At 48.7% G+C, this 23,028-nt stretch overlaps 1 protein-coding gene across 2 annotated transcripts in view; it reads right to left on the bottom strand.

Moving 5' to 3' along the window:
- Positions 1-23,028, bottom strand: part of CORO1C (coronin 1C) — a 39,333-nt gene that overhangs the window by 10,177 nt on the left and 6,128 nt on the right. For both annotated transcript variants that reach the window (XM_058851154.1, XM_058851153.1), the window contains exons 2-3: positions 11,418-11,617; positions 2,354-2,476 (exon numbers count right to left, since the gene is read on the bottom strand). In XM_058851154.1, coding sequence (XP_058707137.1) covers positions 2,354-2,476; positions 11,418-11,612 — 318 coding nt within the window. In that variant the 5' untranslated portion in view covers positions 11,613-11,617. The remainder of the gene's footprint in view (positions 1-2,353; positions 2,477-11,417; positions 11,618-23,028) is intronic.

Consider the following 23,028-nt stretch of genomic DNA (forward strand, 5'->3'; position numbering starts at 1 on the left):
AAAGGAATTTGCTCCATCACATAAGCTCTCCTCTGGCCTTTCCACACAAATTCCTTAAAATCCACCTCCTGATGAAGGAAATTTTCCATATCTGAGGGAGGGCCTCGATACCATCTACAAATCTTTATCCACTGAAACATTTTCCAGCTGAACAAAAAAAGCCTGCAGTACATCAGAGCCATTCAGCACAACATCAAGGAGGAATATTTAAGTATTTCCTCATTTGCTGGCACAAGGAAACAATTCTTCCAAGGGAAGAGGCCACAGAAGGCATTTGCAAGGGCTCTAAAGGAAGCCTTTGGAGAGGGATGTTAGGTCCTCTCCTCTCTCCCAGTCCCCTCTCCAATGATTTTCCTAACACCAAACCTGTTCAAGGTTTATGTGCAGATGGTGTAAAAATCTGGGAATTTCTTTAGAGGAAAAGGTTTCTGGGTTTTGGATAGGGCCAAGTGAAGCTTCCTTGTGCCACACGGGGGCTGCAGAGTTATGGCTGCAGGGAATCAGCCCTCTCCACCTGGAGACAGCGCTTTGCACCTCAAATCCACGTTCTCTCCCTTAACAGCATCCCAAATTCATGATCTCTCCCTGAATACAATCTCAAATCCACGTTCTCTCCCTCACACCAACCCAAATCCAAGCTTTCTCCCTCAATACACGTCTGGCTGACGTAGCTGAGATCTCTTGTGGCAGAGGGTGAGATCCTAAATCCCCGAGTGCCAGGACACAGATGGTCTTTAAGAACAAGATCTTTTCTCCAGCAGCTGGAACTGCCACAGAATCCTCCTCATGTCACTTTTCCTTGTCTCCCCCCGGCAGAGCTCGGGGCCCATGAACAGCCACGTGTCCTTAAAGCTCCCTGGGTTTATTCCGTTCAGGCTGCTCAGGAAGCAGGACCCAAACCCTTTGTCAAGGAAAACAGGACACTGAACTATCCATGCCAGGCCAGAAAAGCAAATTAAAATTGGGAAAGCTCATCAGCTCATTCCCAAAAGTCCAAGCCAGGGGTGTTCTTTACACACCAGTGCAGTTCCCAACTGTCCCGAATGACTTGGGATCCATCGTTTCCCATTCCAAACCTCCAGCTAACACACCCCCCCAGCATTTGGACAACTTGTTACTGAACTCTGTCAGTTTCTACCCACAATTCAGTCCCTCTGGAGCTTCCCAACATATTTCTCATTGCACTTGGATTACAGATTTCTTTTGCCTCCAAGGAGGCAGCTCTGGGCCCTCACTGATGCTCACGTTTCAGAAACATTCCCAGTGCACAGCCCTTCTGCATCCCGGCTGGAGAAACATTCCCACATCCTTCCAAAGCTCAGTTCCAGCCCAGTAGTGAGCATTGCAAACACAGAAGTTGTTGTTTTGTTTAATATTAAATATAGCCCGTTTTGTTAACATGCTTCAGCTTCCAAGACTGAGTGATCACAGGCAAGAGCTGTCCCAGGAAAAGCCTCTTGGGATGAATCCCCTCCCAAACATTTTAACGATGAACAGAAGCAAAGGAATTTATCTGACATGATCTATAATAAGATTTCAATATAACATTCAGCCTACAGCATTACTAAATATGGCCAAAGATCCCTGGAGTTATTTGGCATTATTTCATCTTCCAAGGGTTTTCTTTCACTTATTCTGCTGTGTTTGCATACACGGGATTCCACATCCGTCACGGAGCGAGCCCTGCTGGGCTATCACTGAGTTAGAGCAGGTCTCAATCCAAGGTTGACAGGTGCACAATTTTGGGATTTAAATTTTTATTTACTTATTTAAAAAGGACTTTTTGATACCTGCTCAAGATTTGGTGGTACAGGGGAAATTTTGAGCGACTCCCTTAAATCAAGGGTTGAAGGAATCCTGGAACCTGCTGGGCTCATTCCCTTGCAATGCCTACCTCTTCCCAACACACACCTCTGCATCCATTGGGATATTTGAGGTAAAGAACCACCAGTCTTCACAAAACTTGATAAATCAGAACACCTCACCACAGACTGGCACTCTCATTCCTCTTCCCAAACATCAAACAAATGCCCAGGGGAAGGAAAAATGGATGAAATTCTCTCCTGTGAGACTGTTGAGGCCTTGGCACAGGTTGGCCATCCCTGGAAGTGTCCAAGGCCAGGTTGGAAAGGGCTTGGAGCGATCTGGGATAGTGGAAGGTGTCCCTGCCCATGGCAGGGGTTGGAATGGGATGGGCTTTAAGTCCTTTCCAACCCAAACTCTTCCACGACAACTCTGCCCTCACCTCACCTCGGAACAGGAGGTTCCTGGAGACACCTCCAGGAATTCCAGTGTCCTTTGGAGCAGGAGTTCCAGCAGGGAGCAAAGCCCATCCCCCCCAAGGAACACTCACCATGACAGTGCAGTCCTCGGAGCCGCTGGCGATGACCTGGTCATTGTGGGGACACCAATCGATGTCCAGCACTGGCCCCGTGTGCCCACACACTGTGGGGTAGGACTTGTCAATCCTGCCTGTCTGGAGGGAAGAAGAAGAAAGAGAGCTGTGATATCCTGAAGGAAGGTGCTTCCCAACCCTCCGTTTGCTCTTTCATATCCACAGTTCCATGGGATTTGAGCTCGTGGATCAGCAGAGGAAACAGACCAGCAGCTCTTCTCCAGCATCAACGAGCTGGAAACTCCCCATGGAGCAAGGAAAGGGTTCAGAGATGCAGCACAGCAGTGATCCCACATCTCAGCACCTGCTGCCACATCACCCCTTTGTCCATCCCAACTTTTTTTGGGAAGAGCAAAGCTCTGGTTTCCTCTTCCCAACAGTGACAGCTGAAGAAAACCAAGCTAAAAATGTCATTGGAGGGCATTGCTGGTCACTGAATTTACCAGGTCTCCCTGGTTTCTTAAAACAGAAGGATTTTTCTTGAATGGGAAGATTGTAGGACGCAGTTGTGCAGAGGAAAATATTGTTCTGAGGAATAAATGTTGCCAACGTGAACTGTGACAGCCACACCTGATCCACACCTGCCTCTCCATGGCCAGAGGACCGGGGCCACCAGTGCCAAGCTCCCTACAGGGACAACATTTCCAAAAAACAGAACTAATGAACCACTGCAACATGAACTGGGACAAATCCAGTGGTGCCAACCCAGCTGATGCTGAGGCACCAATTCTGCCCCCTGGATCTACATTTTGCTGAGAAGCCCCTGAAGATCCTGAAGCACCTGGTCCTGCTCTCCTCCAACAGCTGATCCCACAAAGAAGAAAGAAAAGGAAAATCACTCTCATCATCCTTCTCTCTCTTGGCCCAGCCTTGCACACAAGGGAAGCAATATTTACAATACTGAGGAGGAGACTCCTCCACTTCCACAGCCACACCCCTGGTCCTGCTCCATGGGGTTTTGTTTCCAGGGAATGACCTTTTCATGATGAGTGATGGGAGAAGAGACACAGCAGGGAGAGGTCTGGGATGGGGTCATCTTCTTTTGTGTTTAAACACGCAGAAGAAATGGTTGGAATTTCACTTGTGCCATTGGATGGAAACATTCCCCAACCTTGGAGGTGACATTCCTTAATTTATGCCTCCCACCCTGCTCCATGTGGGAGGCTGCTCCTATTCAAGGCTGATAACCAGAATAATGCTGGACATTGGCTTTTGAGGATGACTGACCTGGAGCCCTCCACGAACAGCAAAACAAGATATTGATCCCAAAAGATCCCACTAGCTCCTAAATGGCCAAATTTAGCCTTCAAAAGAGAAAAAAAACAAACCCTGAAGTCTCAGTGATTCAGCTGCTTTCGGAATTATTAAAAGGGGAAGAGTTGTGGATGAAAAGCCATAAACCTGCCATTCAAAAATTAAAGCCTGTGTAATCCCTCTTGGATGCCATAATGTGAAATAGGATTTTAAAAATTAATACACCCAACTGCCATGTAGAATTCATCCATTTTAATTTACCCAATTAAAAGGAGAACCATGCAGAGCACACGAACTGCAGAAGGCACATGACAGGCCACAGACAAATACAGGCCTGAACCAAAAAGGAGAAATAGGAATAATGATGCAAAATGTCAGGGACTGCCTGTTCTGGCTCCCTGGCAGGAATCAGTGGGATCCTCCAGGAGGAGGTAACTATTCCCAGGCTGCACAAGCACTTGTCAGTTCCTTTTTGGGCTTTTGCAGTAGTTTATTACTGTGGGGAGGCAAAAAAAAAATTTAATTTGAGCAAATTAAATCCCGAACTTCATCTTTCAGTTTTGATCATGATGAACCTGCACAGCCTGAGCAGGAGCAGCCAAGAGCCTGTGACAGCAGTGACACCCAGGAGCTGCCTCCCACCACCTGTGATGGAGCTCGGCTCTTAAACCAGGATCCTGCACTTCCATAAGGAACAGAGATTCCAGAATCATGGAACTGGTTGGGTTGGAAGGACCTCAAAGATCATTCAGTTCCACCCCTGCCATGGGCAGGGACACCTTTCACTGTCCCAGGTTGCTCCAAGCCAAATCAAACCTGGTCCTGGACACTTCCAGGGATCCAGGGGCAGCCACAGCTCTCTGGGCAACCTCTGCCAGAGCCTCACCTCCCTCACAGTCAGGAATTTCCTCCCAGTATCCCATCTAAATCTATCCTCTTTTGTCTTAAAGCCATTCCCCCATGTCCTGTCACTCCATCCTTTGTCCCCAGTCCCTCTCCAGCTCTCCTGGAGCCCCTTTAGGCCCTGGAAGGGGTTCTGAGGTCTCTCTGGAGCCCTCTCTTCTCCAGGTGAACCCCTCCAGCTCTCCCAGCCTGGCTCCAGCCCTCAGAGCATCTCAGTGGCTTCCTCTGGGCTCTCCAACAGTTCCACATCCTTCCTGGGATTCCTCTGGGATCCCAGAGCTGGAGGCAGCTCTGCAGGTGGGGTCTCACCTGAGCAGGGCAGAGGGGCAGAATTCCCTGTGCATCACCTACAAACATCCCCCTGTCCCCACCTGCGCCTGGAGAGTGACACCAAACCCTGATTCCAACAGGAACACACAGGCTGGACAGGGAAAGGAAATGTTATTTAGCAGCAGTGTGGGAGAGGCAGCAACCTCAAGCTTTTTTATCCACCAAGAATTATCAAACCAAGGAGGAGAGGACAAAGCAGAGCAGATGTCCCACAAAGCAATCCCAGGGAGATGAAGAGCCCAGGGGCATCACTATCTTCACTTGGGCAGGAGAGGAGAGACTCTGCTGCTCACCAGGCTCCAGGAATAATCCCAGAATCATTCAGTTTGGAAAGATCCCCAAGATCATCCAACTTTGTCACCCAGCCCAGAGCCCTGAGTGCCACATCCAGCCCTTCCTCAGCCACCTCTGGGGATTTACAAAAATGAGCATCGAACACCAAAATGAGACTAAATAAGGACATAAAAGTGCTGCTGGAGGCCCCAGTGGGGCGAGCAGGAGCCCCAGCCCTTTGAGAGAAGCTCCTGCCTTGTGGTCAGAGGCAGCAAACGGTCTCTGCAGAGCAGAGGAAACCACGGTGTTTTCCTGAGCACGTCCCGAGAGCTTCCGAAGGCGCCGCATCCGCCCCTCGTCACCAACACCTTCACCAGAGACCCTCCCAAGGCGCTGTGGGGACAGCACAGGACAGCCACCCCCAGCACCACCCCAGGGCTGACCCCTCAGGGTGAGGAATGGGCAGCTCTGAGCTCAGGGCTGTTATTTTACCACCTCTCAGCATCACTTTTGTGAATTCCATCCACCAGATTTCCTCCTCTTGGCAGCATTCCTCCCCCTGGAGCAGGGAACCCCAATTCCCAGCATTGTAGCGTGCTCAGAAAAGCTTGAAAAATCAGTATTTTAGGGGATTTGCCAAAAAGAGAAATCCCAGGAAAGCTGCAGTAGGTTTATAAAAACCCACCAGGCTGCAAAATCACCAAATCCCATGGTTTTCAACACAATTCCTTCCCAACACCACCAGAACACCACGAGGTTTGGCAATGTAGGTTGTCAGCTGGGTGTGCTTCCACGCTGCTCTAATGCTCCCAGGTTTGGGGATTTATTTATTTATTTGTAAAATGTAATCTTATAATTAGGAGAGGATTTAAAATAAATCTCAAGTGCTGATACTCACAGCTTAAAATTAACTTCAAAAAGTTCAATCCTTCTCATAATCCAGCGGGGCTGCGGTTCGACACATCCCTGATAACTTTTGGAATCTTGAGTTGTATTTTATAAAATGCTGGTCAAAAAGGTGAATTTGAGGATTTTTAATAAAGTTGGTGTTGACTGAACACACACTCAATATTCAGGTGTTTGAGCAAGGGGAAAATTTCCCTTATTAATTTTAATTATTAAAATTAAATTTTAACATATTTAATGTATTCCAGAAAAAAAGTGACAGATAAGAAGAAAAAAATATGATGAAATCCAAAAGGGATGGATAAGCAACACAAGAAAACTGTTCCTAAAAGTGGGAGTTTTATGAATTAATTTGAGTGTCTTGTGATCGTTTCTCTGCCAGAAAAGGGCATTTGGTGGCAGGAAACAGCTCATGGATTATGGTAAAAATATCAGGGAGAACAGCTGCTTCCCCAGCCCATGGCTGTGCTCCTTGAAATCTCCATTTAAATTAGGGAAGTGGCATCGAGTTGCACAATCCAAAGCAGCTCCCCCCTCACTCTGCACAACTTTGAGGAAGGAAATCAGGTCACAACCGCAAAGTTTGAAACCCCAACCAACTGCACCTTTTCTCTGCTAGAGAAAATACTCCTCTTTTCTTTAAATTCTGGATTTTCTTTAAAAAGAACTCCTAAGTTTCATCCAGGGAAGTTGAATTTCTGAGCATTGACCCTCCATCTCTGGCTGCAGCAGCTGGGCCTGGAGGAGGCACCTGGGAGAAATCTGGGCTGAAATGGAAGCTGCCCCCAACAGCCATCAGTCACCCCACAGCCCAATCCAGGCATCCAGAACTAATCTGGAAGATTTGGAAGCGTTATTCCCAAAGGATCCACTGGAAAGTCAGGCAAAAAGAGACCACTGTGCTCTGCAAGAATCCCCCAGCAGTGCTCCCGTTCTCGTTGTCACCTTGGCAGCTGCAGGGCTGTGACATTGGATATTGGGGAAAATTTCTTCACTGGAAGGGTGGTGAAGCACGGAAGAGACTCCACAGGGAAATGGGGGAGTCACCATCCCTGGAAGGGTTAAAACACAAGCAGCTGGGGCATTTTGTGATGTGGTTTAGTGGGAATGGGGGTACTTGGTCAAAGGTTGGACTTGATGAACCTGAGGTCTTTTCCAACCTTAGGGATTCCAGGATTCTGTGATTCCATCCCAGGCTGCCACACAATGGACACACTGGCTGGCTTTAAAAAGGAAAAAAAATAACCCAACACAAACAGTGTCCTCACAGCCAACCCAACCTGCAAAACCCCATCACCCAGAGCTGGGAGTGCAGCACAGCTCCAGCAGTTCCATGGATATGTGGCCCAGACATGACATTACAATTGCTGGGAATAGATGATCCAGGGCTCCACCAAGTACAACTTCCATTTTCATTATTGGACAAAGCCTTAAAATGGCAGAGATACTTGTACAAACCTCTGACTGTAAGACAGGGGATGGAATTTGCTGCTTTTTTCCCTGGAGGAATGAGATCCATTAGCCCCTCTGCTGCCCTCTTTTCCCTACTACATTAGAACCTGATGATCCATTGGAATCAAGCTGACAGTGATAAATATAAACTTATTTTTATAGAGAAAAATCCAAGGTGCAATAAAATGACAAAATCCATCACAGTCCCCCTAAAATGGCTGGAAAGGCTCAATAAACCCATCACAGCAAAAACCTTCTGATTTTATTTTACACACATTTCAGAACGGGATGATTTTCTTTCCCCCAAATCTTTCCTGGAGGAATAGGAATTGGAAAGATCTGCTTAACAATTCTCCTATGCCATGGATGAACACCAAGGCCTGTCACTTGCAGAACAACATACTCCTTGGAGAAGATCATTCCCGAGGTGTGCACGCCCCCACCCACATGCTAATTGCCTCTCAGGGCACCATCTGATCCCAGATCCTGCAGGAATGCTGCAGGTGTGAAGGGGGTGCAGGAAGGGATCAGGAAAATGGAAAAATCTAATAAAAGCTATATCCAAAGGGGACTGAATAAACCTCTGGTAAAGGCCTTACGTAAGATAACTCGTGGCTGAACGGATCTTTCTGCATGAACTCAAACAAAAAGGAACGTTTGCAGCAGGTTTTTCTGTGCAGATAAAAACCGCAAAGCATTTTTGAGGAGGGGGGAAAAAAAATTTTCTCCGGTTCTGCTGGAACACAGATCCAACACCAGAACCTCCCCCTGAATCCAGGCGTTTCCAAGTCATCCTGTCCACCATATCAGGAAGCCCAGAGAATTTTTATCTGGTACCTTCCCTGTGTACCCAGAGCTTTCCCTGGGATAAACCTTAGAGAAAATCAACTCTACAACCACAGCTCAGAACAAGACGGGAAGTTTCTAGTTCCCTCCCTGGTGAGCAGAGTTAATGCTGATTACCCTGGCTCTTATCACCTACACAACCCTGACCGAGAGGAATTACAGCTTTTCCAAACTATGTGGCTCATTCCAACAGAGGCCAGCCCTCCAGACCAAGCAACCTGTGGGAATTAGATTGTCTGATGCTCAGCGGCTCCTGCCGGAGCATGGGAATGGCGAGTTCCTGGCAAAGCCCCTGCACATGTGCGTGCAAGAAAACAGGAAGTTCAGACAAAGCATTTCCACAGCCAGCAAAGCCGGCTGGGCTGCACTGGCTGCGGCTACTCCGGGAGCTGCGGGGATGGAAAGGGGATGCAGCCGCTGGGTCTTCCATTTGGCGGGGGGGGAGGGAGGGGGGCGGAAAGACCCTCAGCAGCACGTGGTGGGCTGGGGACGCGGCGGGGACGTGGGTACACACACGGGTTAATGGATTCCCGCGCGCACGGGTTAATTCCCGCGCACACGGGTTAATTCCCGCGCACACGGGTTAATTCCCGCGCACTTGCCGCGCCGCGCCCCCGCCCCCGCCAATCAGCGCGGCGGCCGCGAGCGCTGCCATGACCATATAAGGTAAAAAGCCGCGGCCGCCGCAGTGCCGCTGCGGCGGGCGCGGGTGCGCGCGCGCGGAGGGGCGGGGCTTGCGGGGAGAGGGGCGGGGCTTGCGCCCCCCCCGCTCCGCTGGGTCACCCCGCCCGTTCCGAGCACACGGGAGCGGGGTGAGGGGTCCCGGGGAGCTCATCCCACCCCAAAAACACCCCCAGACCGGGGTCCCGGGGGGCTCATCCCACCCCAAAAATACCCCCAGACCTCCCGCCCGGCGCCGGGAGGCGCCGGCCCGGCAGCGGTAAATCCCGGTCATAACAAAACCCTGTAATATCAGTGAAAATTGGCAAGAAAAAGCACATTACATGGAGTAAAATCGCCCGTTTTATGTGCTCGCCCCGCACCAAGGGTCAGCCACATCCCAGGTAATTCCCAGTGAGCCGCAAAGCGCTGGGTTTGAGCAGCCACGATGTCATTATGGGACATTTCCCCTGCAGAAATGCAGCAAGTGTATTTTTATGGCTCAATTTTAAAATCAGCCCAAACCCATGGCTGAAAATTGCCCTTTTTTTTTTTTTTTTTCCCCTTGAATATAACAACAAGGATTTTGCTGTGGGGAGCTTAATAAGTATCTGTGCTAAACGGGTTCAAAGAGAAATCCAAATGTTATTTAGGGTGTTGAAGGAACTGAAGGAACAATTTCATCAGCCCAGGCTATAAAAATAAATGCGGAGCACAGGAACTGGTTACAGCAGAGCCAGCAAAGCACTGCATTGCAAAAGAACGTGTCAGGCTGAGGGTGAGGGACACAGCTCCTCCAGCTTCCCATGGAACCTCCTCAGATGTGGATATTAAATGGTTGTGGAAGGCAGGAATGGAGCTGAGGGCACCAAGGCAGTGATAAATAGAGAGTGGGAGGAAGAACAGAATGGATGTGAAAATAACACCAAAGATGGCACTAAAAAATGCAATAGGGCACAGAGAATTAGCAGGAATTTCTGCCAGGGACTGAGAAAACACAGAATCATGGAATCATTACCGTTGGAAAAGCCCTCTGAGACCATTGAGTCCAACTGTTCCCCCAGCACTGCCAAGGCCATTGTGTCCCCAAGTACCACATCCACAAATTAAATCCCTGCAGGGATGGGGACTCCATCACTGCTCAGGGCAGCCTGTTCCAATGCCTGACAATCTTTTCTATATAGAAATTTCCCACAATACTCAATCCAAACCTCCCTTTGCACAGCTTGAGGCCATTCCCTCTGGGTCTGTCTCTTGTTCCCTGGGATCAGAGCCTCTCCTGCCTATCCCCTCCTGTCAGGGAGTTGTGGAGAACCAGGTCTGGCCCTGAGCCTCCTTTTCCCCAGGCTGAGCCCCCAATCTCCCTCATCAGAGCTGTGCTCCAAACATTGGGATATAAGAGAGGAAAAGAGGGATGCACATCCCCTGCCATCGGTGATGCAGCTGAACCAGGAGTTCCTAATCCAGGGCAGTGCCACCACGCGTGGTCCAGGCAGGGGGAGGGGGACACGTGGCCCGAGGATGAGCCCTAAGCAGGGAAGGGCTGCTCATCACAGCAGCAAACGGAGCTATTTTGGGAAGTTGGGGTTTGGCTTTGCTTAACACGATGGAGATGTCGCTGCCCCTGCTCTGCCCTGGCCGGGTGGGAAGTTGTGCTGAACCCTGGGCACTAATTCTGTATTCCACAGGGCAGATCTGGAAGTGGAGCTGGGAAAGCAGCTCAGGGCTGATGACAGACTGAGGACAACTTAACCACAGGCTTAAGAAAGGAGTTTGTGGGTCACAGAGAAAGGAAGAGACTGCAAAAAAAGACTTTTGATCACAAGAATTTGCTGGTTAAGTATCAGAAAGGGCTGAAAAGAACCTCGTCCAGAAGATGTGACTTTTCCATGCAAGACCAGGGGCAACAGGAATGCCCTTCTTGGAACCAGCTCATTCCTTTGCATCCCTCCAATGTGGGGCTGCAAGGAGCAGCTGGGCTCAGGTGCATTCCTGAATGAATTCTGCAAGGAGCAGCTGAATTCAGGTGGTTCCTGGTTTAACTTTCCAAGGAGAAGTTGAATTCAGATGGCTCCTGAGCAAAGTGACAAAAAAAAAAGCTGAATCCCTGACAGTAGAAAAACCTGACTTGATCATAAAGAGGCTTCTAAAATACGATTCTACGTGGAAAGTACTGCCAGAATCAGCTCAGATGAATCAAGCAAACAGCTTGTTTGTTGTGTTTAATGTACAGGAAGCATCAGGCTGATTACAGACATTAAACACATTCATACATGGCACTGCTGAGCAGCCGTTGTCACCACAGCCGCCGCTTCCCAGCCTTCATCATTCCCAAAGAAACGCCGGGATGACAGCACAGCCGAGCAGGTAACTCAAGAAATATTCCAGCAGCACTTACCTTGTGCAGAGGCAGCACCAGGAAGGCTCCCCCACCACTGGCATCCACGATGATGGCCACGAAGCGGGGGTTGACGGCGCAGAAGGAGCTGTCCCAGGTGACGCGGGACACGCGGATGTCGTCGTAGCACTGGTCGTTCTTCACCGCCTGGCCGAAGACGTGCCGGAATTTGCTCTGTCGTACCACCCGCCTCATCGTGTCTGCACATGGATGCAAAAGGAGAGGGTCAGTTCCAGGGAAAGGATGTCCTGAATGTCCAGGAGATTCCTGGATCAACACTGGTTCTTCTCATCAGCTCCATGGCCGTGCTTTCAGCAACATGGGAACGCAGATTCGCTCACTGTAGAATCATAGAATGGTTTGGGTTGGAAGGGACAGAATCCCAGAATGGCTGTGGTGGGAAGGGATCTCTGGAGATCACCCAGTCCACAGTAGGGTCACCCCAGGTGACACAGGAATGTCTCCAGGTGGGTTTGGGATGTCTCCAGACAGGGAGACTCCACGCCCTCCCTGGGCAGCTGTTCCAGTGCTCGGCCACCTCCGTGGGAAGAGGTTCTTCCTCATGTTAGGTGGAATTCCCCATGGTTTAATTTATGGCCATTGCTCCTCATCCTGTTGCTGGGCACCGCTGGAAAGAGTCTGGCACCGTCCTCTTGGCACCAAAGACCTCAAAGCTCATCCCATTCCACCTCCTGCCATGGGCAGGGACACCTTCCACCATCCCAGGTTCTTCCAAGCCCCATCCAGCCTGGCCTTGGACACCTACACCTTAAAACCTGCCAAATTCTCAGCCAGCTTTGCCTTTCCTTTCTTTTATTAACTCAAATTTCAGGTTATTTTGCACCCAATCTAACCCAATTGCATTTCCAGGGGGCTTTTACAGAATTTGCCAGTTAAGCATTAATTTCCCCACTGTAAATGTGTTCCCTGACTGCAGTAAAGGAAGTTCCTAATCCCAAAAGCAGTTTTTAGACAAGTCTCCACATATTTTCAAGGATAAATCTAGTCTTGGATTGAACTTGTTTACTTTCAAGTCAGACAGGGTCCAGAAGATGTAAATAAAAATGCAAGCTCTCAAAATCCGGTGTTCCTGTGAAGTGGTTCCACATGTTCCCTAGCTTCCAGTTCTTTCTTCTAACTCCAAAATCACCCTAAAAAAATTAATTTCCTAGACAGAAAGGAGTAATGGAAACAAGTTAATAACTCCAATTAACTTGGTGTGTCTGTAGCATTTATTGAGAAAAATGATTTTCAAGAATTCTGGAGTTAGAAGAGAGGGAAAGGGAATTGGTGTGGAAAATTCCAGCACCTGGGAGAAGACACAGGCACAACCTTGGACTAGGGATACAACCTATGGAGCCCTCACATCTGGGAAGGGCTTTTCCCATCATCCCAGGCTTTATCCCTCAGAGAAGATGGAGCAGAAGAGGAGCTTCCATACAGCATCTTTTACATAAAGATGTTTTTATAAAATCACTTTTACATATGGGAAAATTATTTCTGTCCCAGTCTCAAGGGATAGAAAAAAAATTTAAAAATAAAAAAAGGGGGAAAAAATAAAACTAAGCAGAGTCCACCTCCTATCCTCCCTCCCAGAAGGTCCCCAAGCACATGGAGAGGCTGGGAAAAACTGCTCAGTGATCCAGCACGATGCTCTGGAGCGAGAGACTGGGAATGTGGTTCTATCCCGAATCCCTGCTCGCAGGCTGTCTGCTGCAAACGTGATGAAAGCTCCCAGGGCTGTCTGTGACTGCAAAGGCTTCGCAGGGAAGCGCCGAGCGCTGATGGCTGTTTTGTAGTCTGGGAGGTTAAATAAAAAATTAACAACGACAAAAAGCGGGATAACTGCAGGGAAGCGCTCATCAGAGCCGGGAAATGCCAAGGAATGTGTTTGAAGAGGAGGAAAATGTTCCAATTAACGAAACAGACAGCTCTGCAGTGAAACTCTCCAGTTCCGCAGAGATAAGGGAGAAAAAGCTGAGGGCTTGTTTTCCACCAGAGCCTGTCTGGGAACTGGCACTGGTCACTTCCAGTGGACAGGGATGTACCAGTGCCACTGGAGCCACCAGTATGCCCAGTCCATGCAGATTTGGGGTTGGTGTTGTGATGGGGACACCTGTCCCACGTGTGGGGTGGAGGTCACACGCTGGTGACACAGAGCCGAGGGCTCCACGGTCATTCCCAGCCACGGAGAGCAGGGAGATGTTCCCCACAGTGCCTTTCTCACACTGATATTTTAAAGAGGATTAAGAATGCTTAAGAAAAAATAGGTTTTAAATGCAAAATTTTGGGAAGAACTGAGGTGTTTAAGATGACAATGGAAAAGAACTATATGGAAATTGTTAATGATTTCTATCTTATTAAAGCTGAATTTAGGCTCCCTCCCGACTTCCATCAGTTACTGGAATGGTGTAATGCACTTTCTGCCAACTGTTTCCCTCAGAGCACTAATCAAAGGCCTGTTCCATGCTGGACACACCCCGGAACACCGGAGTGTGATGGGAAGTCATAAACCAGGAGCTGCTCTCCAGCTCCAGCCAGCAGGTGAGAGCACTAAATAAAATCATGGAATGGTTTAGGTTGGAAAGGACTTTAAAACTCATCTCATTGCACCCCATGCCATGGGCAGGGACACCTTCCACCCTCCTATCCAATCTGATTTCGGACACTTCCAGCATGATCCCAGCTTCACCAAATCATGCACAAAGAAAAGGTGAATTTCAACTCCAAGATGCCCAAATGACAAGAAATGCTGAAGTCTCAAGATTCAGTTGAGACACATCATAAAAAATGCAGTTCCACACCCAGTTACTGATTTGTGTCGACTCATTCCGAGCCCTGTCACACAATTCCATCCCCAGGGCTCCTCCCAGAGCTGGGAGGGCTCGGCTGAACCTCTGAGTTCATGACTAGGTCTGGCAGTGAGCACCAACCATGCATCACCACCATCTTCCCACCATTCCAGGTGACCCCAGGCCACCCCCAGGATATTGGGAATGTTCTCCCAAGCCCATTGTGACACCAGCTCAGCCTTTCCCCACCTGGAAACACCCCTTGCAGCAAATCCTTCTCATCATCTGCCTGTGCAGCTCAGCCAGGAGCAGGGAAAAGGCTCCTGCTTTGTGCATGGTGGATTTCCAGGAGTGTTCACCCCCTGGCAACATTCCCACCCTGCTGTGAATCCAGATTAAAATCAGATTGTTGGGAAGAAGGTAAAGCAAAGGTTTGAACTTGTCGTGCTGAGCCAGCAGAGCAAATTGCCTGGAATCGCATCCCACAGAGCCAGGGGGCTGGGAATGTGGCTGCTCCAATGCTGGGAATTCAGGTGGGATGGCTACAAAGGATTATTTGTATCACTTGGATAATTGTATCACTTTTTCACATGATCAATACCAGAACAGCAGGAAAAAAAAGTTCATTTCAAGTATCAGATCCTGGGGATCTGTCACCCCTTCCACTTTGACAGAAGAGAAACTCCCTTTACCCCATGGTGAAATCCTACTACTTTATTTCCCTCATTTTCACCCTTTGATGCAAAGGGTAATCATTCGGTTTTCTATAAATTACTTTTAAAAAATGCAGAGAGTTCAGATGCCTCCAAAAATATCCTTATTTGTTCCAAAGGGATCTGTTGGAACACACCTTCCCTGCCCTCTTCCCCACCTACAGCTCATCATCCTTAGCAGGAACTCTTTGATGAACACATGGTGAGCAGCCCCCAAGTGCTCATTTCCATAGCAAAGGGAGTGATTCTTGGCGTTGGATCAGAGCCATTTTGATCTGGCTGCTCTCCAAGGAGAAGAAGAAGGAGGAGGGAATGTGCTGGTTGTGGTTGGAAGGAGCAGCGACTGCGGCTCTTTCAGCTCAACAGGGAGAGCAGGTGAAAAACCCAATGTGGGGAGTGAGAGCCTGAACACCCCAAAAGAATCCCAGCTCTGCCACAGACTGGCCCTAAATGGGAAGAGTGTTTTGTCTCCTCTTTGCTTCTCAATCCTGCAGTGCAAAGGATCCCTTCCCTTCTCCTCTTCCTCCTCATGCATCTCCAAGAAAATCCACAGTTCAGTTTGGTTGTCACAGGTTCTCTCGGCAGGAGCTCCAGGCTTGGCCAGTTCATGGAATGGTTTGATTTGGAAGGAACCTGAAAGCTCATCCAGTTCATCCCCTGCCATGGACAGGGGCACCTCCCAGCCTGGCCTTGGACACTCCCAGGGATCCAGGGCAGCCACAGCTTCTCTGGGAAACCTGTGCAAGGATCTCCCCCACTCACAGCCAGGAATTTATTTCCAGTATCCCATCTAAGTCTACCCTCTTTTGTCTTAAAGCCATTCCCCCTTATCCTGTCACTCCATCCTTTATCCAAAGTCCTTCTCCAGCTCTCCTGGAGCCCCTTTAGGCCCTGGAAGTGGTTCTAAGGTCTCCCTGGAGCCTTCTCTCCTCCAGGTGACCCCCCCAGCTCCCCCAGCCCAGCTCCAGAGCAGCTCCGTGGGCTCCTCTGAACCTGCTCTAACAAGTCCCTGTCTTTTTTGTGCCACTTTTAGGATTATCAGGCGAGACACCAACACCTGGGATGATTCACCCTAAGGAAAGGCTGATTCAGCCTCCATCACACTTGCAAAAGGATGACCCGGGCGGTTTGGGGAACATTGGGAAGTGACTTTGGAAATACCCAAGTGGGTAAGGAAGTGTATCCATGGCTGGCAGGGCTGTGCTGGGGATTTTCTCTTAGGAAGTGGACTTGGAACATGAGCATTAAAAAAAGAAATTAATTATATCATTATCTATGCTGTTAAACCTTGGATGAGGAACCATCTCCATCCACTTGCTAGACAGAATATATTTTTGGGGGGTAAAGTGCAAAATTTAGAGGATTTAAAACCTCCTGACTGGGAGCTGAAAGGCCTTTAAATTTTGCCAGAGTTACAACCCTCAGCAAAATTAAAACAGAAGCATTGGACACTCTGCAAAGGCCTCCACAATAGAAGTGCTGACAGATCTACAGCTGCTGAGCTCCTGGATCCCGCTTGGCCACACACGGCATCTTGGTGGGCACAGAGGAACCTGCCTTCAAATCTCTTATTTATTCCCTCCCCGAGTGACTTCCAGCTGAATTTTGGGTTTATCTGTCAGTCTGTGCCCTCTGAACAGCCCAGCCCTTGTGGCAGCTTTTAAAAGGACCCTGAAAAGGCTGGATGCTGCCGGCCACGCTCGCACAGGGATACTTTTCATTCCACTCCTTTCTGATCTCCCATCACGATGTGTCACAAGAGCTACCATGAGTTTGCCCATTTTCCTGTTTATAAAGGATTTATCTGTCTCAAGAATCCAACAGATGGATTTCTGTGGCTTCGGAGGGTTTGCAGCCTGCTTATGCAAGAGGAAATGCATCCTGCTAGGGAACACTTACAGGAAAACCCCCCACTAATGGCAAAATCCTGCTCAGCCCATGTGATTGTGATCCCTTCTGGAAAGGGAGGCATTGGAATAAAAGGCCAGTTGAAGTCAGACAGCCGGAGGCTACTGAAGGGGGGGGTGAGGAGATACAAATCCAGCGGATAGGGAGAACAGCATTTACAAAAGGTTGGTACTTGGAACTGGAAAGGCTCTTCCTTAAGTGGAAAAAGTCAAGTTGCAGCTGTTGATGGTGAATCCCCAAACTCCCAGTCTGAGCCTTGCTGAGGGGCTTTTGGAATAGGAAGCAGATTAAGAAAAATAAAAATTAAGAGGTCAATGGTTGACCTTGACGGTCTTAAAGGTCTTTTCCAACCTCAATAATTCAATGGTTCTATAGGCAGTGCACCAGCAGCAATTATGAGTGATGTTATGGGAGGGATGGAGGGATGGAGGGATGGAGGGATGGAGGGATGGAGGGATGGAGGGATGGAGGGATGGAGGGATGGAGGGATGGAGGGATGGACCCATTGGTGAAACTACACCATGGGAAAGCTCAGAGGATTCCCAAATACCAACTGTGAGGCCCAAGGTCTTCCTGAACAGCGGGGCTGAGCCACTTGGGCCTCATCAGCGAAACCTCATCTCCAAACCAATTCTGTGCTCAGAGCTGATTTTATATAAAAAAAAAAATAATCTTGGAGGTATGTTATAATCCTAAACCCAAACCAGGCCATGGATGTTCCAAGCTGCCCCTGGCATGGAGAGAAGACCCTCTGGGAACAGAGCTGAGCCACATCTGCAGAGCAGTTGGCCATCACAGAGATAAGCACCGGAGAAAAGCCCACAAGGAATCTGCTAATTCCCTCCTCGGAGCACTTGGAACATCCTGTGGAAGATAAGGTACAGAGCCACACATGGAAGGGAGGATAGAGAACTTCAGAGGGTTTGAGGCCATTAAAACACCACCATCCCCTCGTGCTCCTCAGGGCAAGGATGGCTCTGTCCCACTGCTGTGGGTCCAAGGGAGCAGGGACTGAGCAACCCGACTGAGAAAAGGCACAGAGACCTCCAGGTTATTTCTTAATCGCTCTCTTCTGGCATTTCTTCACTCCAGAGCCTTGCTTGTGCAAGCTCTGGGGTTTTTGGTGACCCAGGGCCATGGACACACACTGCCCTGGGCTCGGTCCAGCTGCTCACCTATTCCAGGGAAATCTTGCCACCACTGTCACCATCAAGGCTGAAGGAGGAATTAGTATAAAAAAAAATCTCAGAATGGTTTGGATTGGAAGGGGCATTAAAACTCACCCAGTTCCATCCCCTGCCATGGGCAGGGACACCTTCCACTAGCCCAGGTTGCTCCAAGCCCCATCAAACCTGGCTTTGGACATTTCCAGGGATGGGACAGCCACAGCTTCTCTGGGCACCCTGGGCCTCACCACCCTCACAGAAAAGAAATTTCTCCTAAATATCTCATCTAAACTTATTCAGTTTGAACTCACTCCCCCTTGTCCTGTCACTCCATGCTCTTGGAAAACTTCATCTCCCTCTCCAAGTATCCATGGAATCAAAGAGCTCAGGCTCATGATACGAAGTCTTGCAAGACTTGGGCAAAGAAGGAAGTGAGGGGAAAAAATGTCAAGTGGCCACAAAAAGTTCATCTCACCCCACAACTTCACATGAAAGCTCAGCAGAAAAAGGGAACAGCCACCAAAGCCTTGATGCAGTTTCTGTGCTTTTAAACACAATTCTCTTCCCTTTGTGTATCCCTTTTCCAATCAATCCATATCCAGTCCATTGCTGACAGAACTGTTGTTTTCAGCTGTTCAGAGTTATTTAAAACAAAGGTGAACACTACTACAGATGGTCACAATTCCAAAACACATCATATTTGTGTGCAGATTATTTTCAGTCTTTGGTTACTTGAGCCTAGGTTGAGCAAGACCCTGCCATCTGATTTCACTTCATTTTAAAGACAAAAAGCTGGAATATGAACTTAATACTGAAATTTCCAGCTGCTCTACCACTGGCAAGATTCTATTTTGGGATGGGAACCTAAACCACAAACTACCAGGGAATTTGATTATATCTCAACTGGGGAGACCAGCACATTCAAAAATGTAACACAACCCAAACTTTGAATAAGCTGAAATTTCTGCTCTGGACGAAGCGCAAGGTGTTGGCTGCAACCTGTGAAACACTTGATACAACTCTGGATTTCAGAGCTGTAACCTGGAATGATCACATTAAAACCTTTAGAATAGGAAGAACTCTTAAGTCAGAAGTGCCTGTAGAGCTCAAATTTCCCAGGATCACCAAGAAGGACTCATTATTTCCTGAGGGTTTACCTGTGTGTGCTCTTCTCACATCTCCCCTCCCGGGGCTATTTTCTCTTCAAGATTTCCAGGGATAAAATTCACCATCCTGGGGAATCACCTGGTTGTGGAAGGTGTCCCTGCCTGTGGCAGAGAGGTGGAATGAGATGAGCTTGAAGCTCCCTTCCAAGCCAAACCCTTCTGGGATGATCTTACCACTCCCACACTTTGTCACTGTATCTCCACATCCAGCATTACATCATTGACCATAATTTGCAGTGACAAAAGGACGCCGCAGTTAAAGTCATTACCCTGAACTGAGAGCCTTGTCTGGCTTCATTTAATCTGTCTCATCTACCAGAAAGGCAGAGCAATGAATGCACACAAAAATCATTACACAAAATAATTCAGCAGGAGCCGTAGCGGGATGGGGAACCAGCAGGAATGGGAGTTTCATTGCACTAGAGCAGCAACCTCCAAAAATCCTCCTTTTTTTTGGGTTTATATCTTTTAGAGCTGTCAGCTGGCACTAAAGCTGCCCCACCTCTTAGGTGGTTGGGGATGTTTTAGGGGATGTTACCACAGGCTGGGCAAAAAGGGGTATTAAAATGAAGAGGAGAGCAAAGTGGAGATAAAAATAAAGGCTTGAAACTCAGGACAAAACCTCATAAAGGCAACTAACATACAAAATACAGGGTTAAGAGAGCAGGGTTTGAACATTCCAGGTGCCTCAGTGCATTCAAATCCAGACTGGAGCATGAAAGGTGTCCCTGCACATGGCAGGAGGTAGAATGAGATGAGCTTTAAGGTCCCTTCCAACACAAACCATTCTGGAATTCTGTGATCCCTGCATTTCAGCTTCCGCTTTTGCTGCCAGCAGAGACAGTTGCACAGTGGTTGGACACCACAGAAGCTTTTCACTGGATAAGGAAAGGGAAACCTCCCACACACTCCCACCTCCGACATCGCTGTTCCAGCAGCCGACCACAGAAGGCCGTGGCCTTTCACATGATCCCCTCCAAAGATCCTTCATTTTCCACTGGAATAAACACCAGAGAAGCTTCTTTGCACACTGTATCCCATCCACTGCCAAGAGACAGAGCCATATCCTGAGCAACAGCCCTGGGAGCTGCAGCCAGAGCCATCACAGCAGCCCCAGGGATGCTCCTGACACCCATGGGAGCAGCCATGGGGAGGAGGGAAGAACAGGGCTCCAGACCACACCGTGATCCCGAGGGAAACACAAGCAGGAGTGCACAGCTCTCCCAGGATTCCAGCTAAGGGAACTCAGTGATAAAATGCTTCTCCCCAGCACTGACCTAGTTCTGTTATCAGAGCTAACAGGGAAGTAGCAATCTGGTCAGAGCTGCTGCCCCGACCCGCTGGATTCCTCTCTCACTCGGAGGTTACATGCCAGCGTTTTCCAGACCATATTCCTGAGATATGTTGGAGGTTTTTCTTTTTTTTTGGGCAATGGTTGGTGGTTACAAACAGAAAAAGAGCTGCTCCCCAGCACAGCTTCATGAAACTCTCACCAAATCACCACCAGATTCCACCATTCCCAACCAACCAAGCACCTTTTTCTAACAGAGTGTTCATAGCAGAAAAATGCTGTATTTTCACCTCTATTTTCTCCTACAGCCTAAAGCAATCAAATCTGCCTAAATGAAATAATTTTGCATGAGCTTCTATGTGTGATAGAGGAGTTCACCAGTAGCACTAGACCTGACAGCTCATACACAGGATTTATCTGTCCTGTCCAATGGTGGATTTAAGGAGAAGTCAAGCAGACAGCAGCTCCCAGGTGCTGGGAGCCTAAAGCACAGAAAGAATAACAACCTGCAGGATTTCCCATTCTGCTGGAGTCAAGAAGAGCTGCAGACAGGAAGGGAACGACATTAACTCGGTGTTTTCCAAGCACAGTTCCTGGTAAACTCCAGTGGACATTACTGGGAACATTACCCTGCTTCTCCTCACTTACTAAATTGGGTCATTCCTTTAAAAATGACCAGAAGATTTAGTGAAAGTAGAAATCCCAAAATGGTTTGGATTGGAAAGGACCTTAAAGTTCATCCAGTTCTACCCCCTGCCATGGGCAGGGACACCTTCCACCATCCCAGGTTGCTCCAAGCCCTGTCCAGCCTGGCCTTGGACACTCCCAGGGATCCAGGGGCAGCCACAGCTTCTCTGGACACCCTGTGCCAGGGCCTCCCCACCTTCACAGCCAAGAATTCCAATACTCCATCTAATCCTGCCATTCCCTCTTGTCCTGTCACTCCATCCCTTGTCCAAAGTCCCTCTCCAGCTCTCCTGGAGCCCCTTTAGGCACTGGAAGGGGCTCTGAGGTCTCCCTGGAGCCTTTTCTTCTCCATGTGAAGACCCCCAGCTCTCCCAGTCTGACTCCATGGCAGAGGAGCTCCAGCCCCATCCCCAAAGGAATAGATGAGCTGTTTTCTATTCCTCAATTGCAACATCCCTTGGCATCCATAGGAAGAAATTCGAAACAGTTAAGGTGTTTTAAAAGAAAAACAGTCTCCCAGATAAAAGGTTGCAGGTCCCAGGTCTCACAGAGCACTGCACCATCAGGGAACCCTCTGCTCCAAACACCAAATTAACTGGGACACAAATTCCTCCCAATTCCAGAATAAGGCAGAAACAACAGATCAGCACAACCAAGGCTCCCAAAAAGCCTGGCCAAGAGTGAGTCAGACTGACCAAGCAAGGAGCAGCGTTCTCCACATGACCCAGCCTGACCACAGCGGCTCCAAGCTCTGCTGGACCGAGCACAACTCCCAGACCCGCCGGGAGCCTGCGGAGAAGCCGGAGCTGCCTTGGAGAATGTGACCCAGGAGCAGCAGGGTGACCAAGGACAATGGCAGCACCTCATGGATTAACACCACAGCCACACATCTCCTGCTCTAACAGCAAACAGGACGGGCTGGAGTCCTGGAGAACATCTCAGGTAGACTGGAAGTACAGCACAGAGCAGCTTGGTCCATCACACTGGAATTTTGAGTGGACACACTCTGCTCCAAAAAGTGACAATGAGCTTGGCTGGCACATCCTGAGTAACATCTTCTTTCACTTCTCAATAACACCCACCCAACAGGTGAGGCCCCCACAATGAACTGCTTTTAATGTTCTCATAATAACCCCAACAACAGTGAATTGTCAAAGACAAGACAACATCCTCACCCCGGGACGTGGGAGGTTCGGGCTGGACAACGCCAACATCTCAGATTTTAATGCAGTACAAACAAGCTGCAAAATGAATCTCAATGCTCCCAGTTGGAACTGGCGTGTGTTTCTCCACATTTCCATTTGCTGTCCTGCCAGCTCTTCTGGCCAAGCAGCCTATAATTCCAAGAGCACCATTGTCATTCCGTCCTGTTTCCGTAACGTGCAATTTGAAATCAGGGCTGGGGGAGGGACCACAAGGCCAGAGAAGACTGAAACTCAAATCCAGATAGTTCAATCTGCTAACTTGATTTTAAATCCCTGTCTCATGGTGCCAATTACAGCCCCCCAAACATCTGCTTTAGCAGAGGCTTCCAAATTCAAACACATTTCCTCTGTCCTACAGATGTTCTTTGTCACTGACCTGTCATGGGACAATGAGGGGCACAACCTGGTGTCAAACTATGAGGGTGACACAAAGCGCTTTTCTCACTTCTCTGGGCAGGCAAGAAACCAAAAATTAACTCAGGGAAGTAGATTTAGATTATTAAGGAGTTTTAATAAACATTCTAGGCTGTAAAGACAGATTTCAGATCCAAGAAGGAAAAACATCTTCCTACCCGTGTCCTTGACACCTCCACCTCTGAGCTTCGCTGACAGGGAGAATCACACCCACCCCAACACTGGGCAAAGGCTGATTCCTTAGGGAATTCTTGGACCTTCAGTTGGCT

The sequence above is a fragment of the Poecile atricapillus genome, chromosome 16 (assembly GCF_030490865.1).
Source record: "Poecile atricapillus isolate bPoeAtr1 chromosome 16, bPoeAtr1.hap1, whole genome shotgun sequence".
In the NCBI taxonomy this organism is placed as follows: domain Eukaryota; kingdom Metazoa; phylum Chordata; class Aves; order Passeriformes; family Paridae; genus Poecile; species Poecile atricapillus.